Source organism: Myotis lucifugus, unplaced genomic scaffold, assembly GCF_000147115.1.
Source record: "Myotis lucifugus unplaced genomic scaffold, Myoluc2.0 scaffold_585, whole genome shotgun sequence".
Lineage (NCBI taxonomy): Eukaryota > Metazoa > Chordata > Mammalia > Chiroptera > Vespertilionidae > Myotis > Myotis lucifugus.
In genome coordinates, this window is record NW_005871633.1 from 137,453 (window position 1) to 140,031 (window position 2,579).

General features: G+C 56.4%; 1 protein-coding gene across 1 annotated transcript in view; it reads left to right on the plus strand.

The window, feature by feature from the left end:
* The window catches only part of CLIC1 (chloride intracellular channel 1), an 8,761-nt gene that overhangs the window by 3,823 nt on the left and 2,359 nt on the right, over positions 1-2,579 (plus strand). Inside the window, exons 2-5 of the mRNA XM_014446898.2 lie at positions 771-851; positions 1,683-1,813; positions 2,000-2,125; positions 2,511-2,579. Of these exons, the coding sequence (XP_014302384.2) occupies positions 771-851; positions 1,683-1,813; positions 2,000-2,125; positions 2,511-2,579 (407 nt within the window). The remainder of the gene's footprint in view (positions 1-770; positions 852-1,682; positions 1,814-1,999; positions 2,126-2,510) is intronic.

Here is a 2,579-nt window from a genome sequence, read left to right on the forward strand (position 1 = left end):
AGCCCTGGGAGTGGGAAGGGGTCCACTGGGAAAGGGGTGGGAGGACAGGGGAGTGGGAGTGGAGTGCAAGAAGCTGGGCTGGCCAGGCTGTGCGTGGAGAAGGGCCTGGGGACCTGGAGAGAGAGGGGGGGTGTGGAGGAGAGAGAGTTCCCTGTGGCTGCCTCCGGGCTGAGCTAGGTGAGAGGGGTCAGAAAGAGGGGGGGCTGGCTAGGGCCTTTAGGGTTTAGACTTAGAGGCTGTAGAAGCAGGAGAGAAAGAATTGCCCCAACTCTCTTCCCCCTCTGTGGGCCCATAGCATTTGGGTATCAAAACCGCAGGCCAGACCTGGCCCGGCAGCTCAGTTGGTTAGGTGGTGTCCGAATACACCAAGGTTGCAGGTTCGACCACTGCCAGGGCACATGCACGAATCAACCAATGAATGAATAAATAAGTGGAACGACACATCGATGTTTCTCTCTTCTCCCCCCCCCCGCCCCCCCCCCCCCAAAAATTAAAAAACAGCAGCAACAACCGCAGGCCCGGCCTTCGGCCTTCGCTGTTCCCACCCTGCTCCCTTCCCCACGAGGGCTGTGCCGCCCTCTCCGGACCTCCTCTCTTCGCCCTCCTGCCCCTTGGCAGACACCCGGCTTCTTGTTTGCTATTCTCCCCACCCCCTCACTTTCCTGCTTCCTTTCTCTCCGCTTCCCCTCTTTTGTTGGCTGCCCCCTTTTGTTCATCTTGTCTCTGTGTTCCTGCCCGTTTCTCCCTCGTCTTTATGCTTTACTTCTCAGGCAGCCATTGCCTGGGCCCGCCCCTGGGTGTGGTCCCCACCGCACTCTCACACTCGCCTCAAGGGCTACTTTTACTCCCGGGTGAGTGTGTGCTGCAGAGATTCTGGCCCTGGGTCCTGTGTGAGGAGGGTTATCTGGCGCCAGAGGAGTTGTGCCGGGAGACCCAGCAGGCAGGGCCGGGGAGAGGAAGGTGGCCTCTACCGCAGGTCCTCGGCCTCACGCCTCCCTGCCCCCACTCCTTGGCAGGAAGGAAGCGGCTAGGGCTGGAGACACCGGTGAAATGAATCATCCGGAGCCTAGGGGGCGGTGTCCCTTGAGGGATGAGGTCACCGCTTGCCAATTAGAGAGCAGCCCCTCTACCTCTCTAGGGCGAGGCTGTGAGCCCCTCGACTCCCCAGCAGCTGCCCAGAAACGGAGTGGGTGGAGGTATAAGAACCAGAACTCTGTCTGCAAACCCTGCCCCGCCTCTCCTGTCCTCAGGCGCTACTCCAATCCGGAACCCAGGCCGCTAGCCTACATCTCTGGCCTCACCAAGTCCCTCTCTCGGGGCTACTTCATGGGTTGGTCTGAGAATTAAAATGAGTTTTTGTGTGTGAAGTACTTAGAGTAGCACAAGGAAAACTACGCTGCTGTCAGTCTTCCCTCTCCAGGGTCCAGATCCTCTCATTTCTCCACAACCCATCCCTCTGCCCACCTCTCGCCTATACTTAAGTATTTGAAAAACCAGAAGCCAACCTTTGTAGAAAATGTTTCCACTGATCTGCTCTAGATTTGACTGAGCCCAGGGTGGAGTACCCAGTTCTGGGGAGAGAGAGAGAGAGAGAGAGAGAGAGAGAGAGAGAGAGAAGGTCTGGGAATAGGAAATGCCCAGAATGGCCTGGGGATGGGTGGGTACACCAGGCCTAACTTGAGGTGGGGCTTGCTTTTCAGGCTGGCAGTGATGGTGGCGCCAAGATTGGGAACTGCCCCTTCTCCCAGAGACTGTTCATGGTGCTCTGGCTCAAGGGAGTCACCTTCAACGTCACCACCGTTGACACCAAGAGGTAGGCCCACTTCTGTTCCTCTAAACACCCTTTGTGCTCACACACACACAGTCACCTGTGTCTTCCATCCTGAACTTTTCCCTTCTACCAAGAGCCCCTTTCTCTTCCCACCTCCCTCCATCTCCTTTTCCTGGTCCTCTCTGACCCCCCTTTTCAAGCCCGATGCGTGGCCTCTCTCTCCTACAGGCGAACTGAGACAGTACAGAAGCTGTGCCCAGGAGGGCAGCTCCCCTTTCTGCTGTATGGCACTGAAGTGCACACAGACACCAACAAGATTGAGGAGTTTCTGGAGGCAGTGCTGTGTCCTCCCAGGTATTGGGGCACTGGGAAAGGGGAGTTGGGGGAGCTGGGAGACTCTGAAGAAATAAAAAACAGATGGCGCCCTGGCCGGTTACTCAGTGGTTAGAGCGTCAGCCCAAGAACCAGGTTCGAATCCTGGTCAAAGGCATGTCCCTGGGTTGCAAGTTCAATCCCTGGCGAGCAGGAGGCAACCAATCGATGTGTCTCTCTCACATAAATGTTCCTTTTTTTTCTCTCTTTCTCCCCCTCCCCCTCCCTTCCACTCTCTCTAAAAATCAACGGGAAAAATATCCTCACTCCTTGGGGGTGAGGATTGAAAAACAAACAAACAAGCCAGATGGTGATGGGGCTGAGGCTCCTCCCAGTAGGATTCCTTATTTCTCCCCTTGGCTTTCAGGTACCCCAAGCTGGCAGCTCTGAACCCTGAGTCAAACACAGCTGGCCTGGACATATTTGCCAAGTTTTC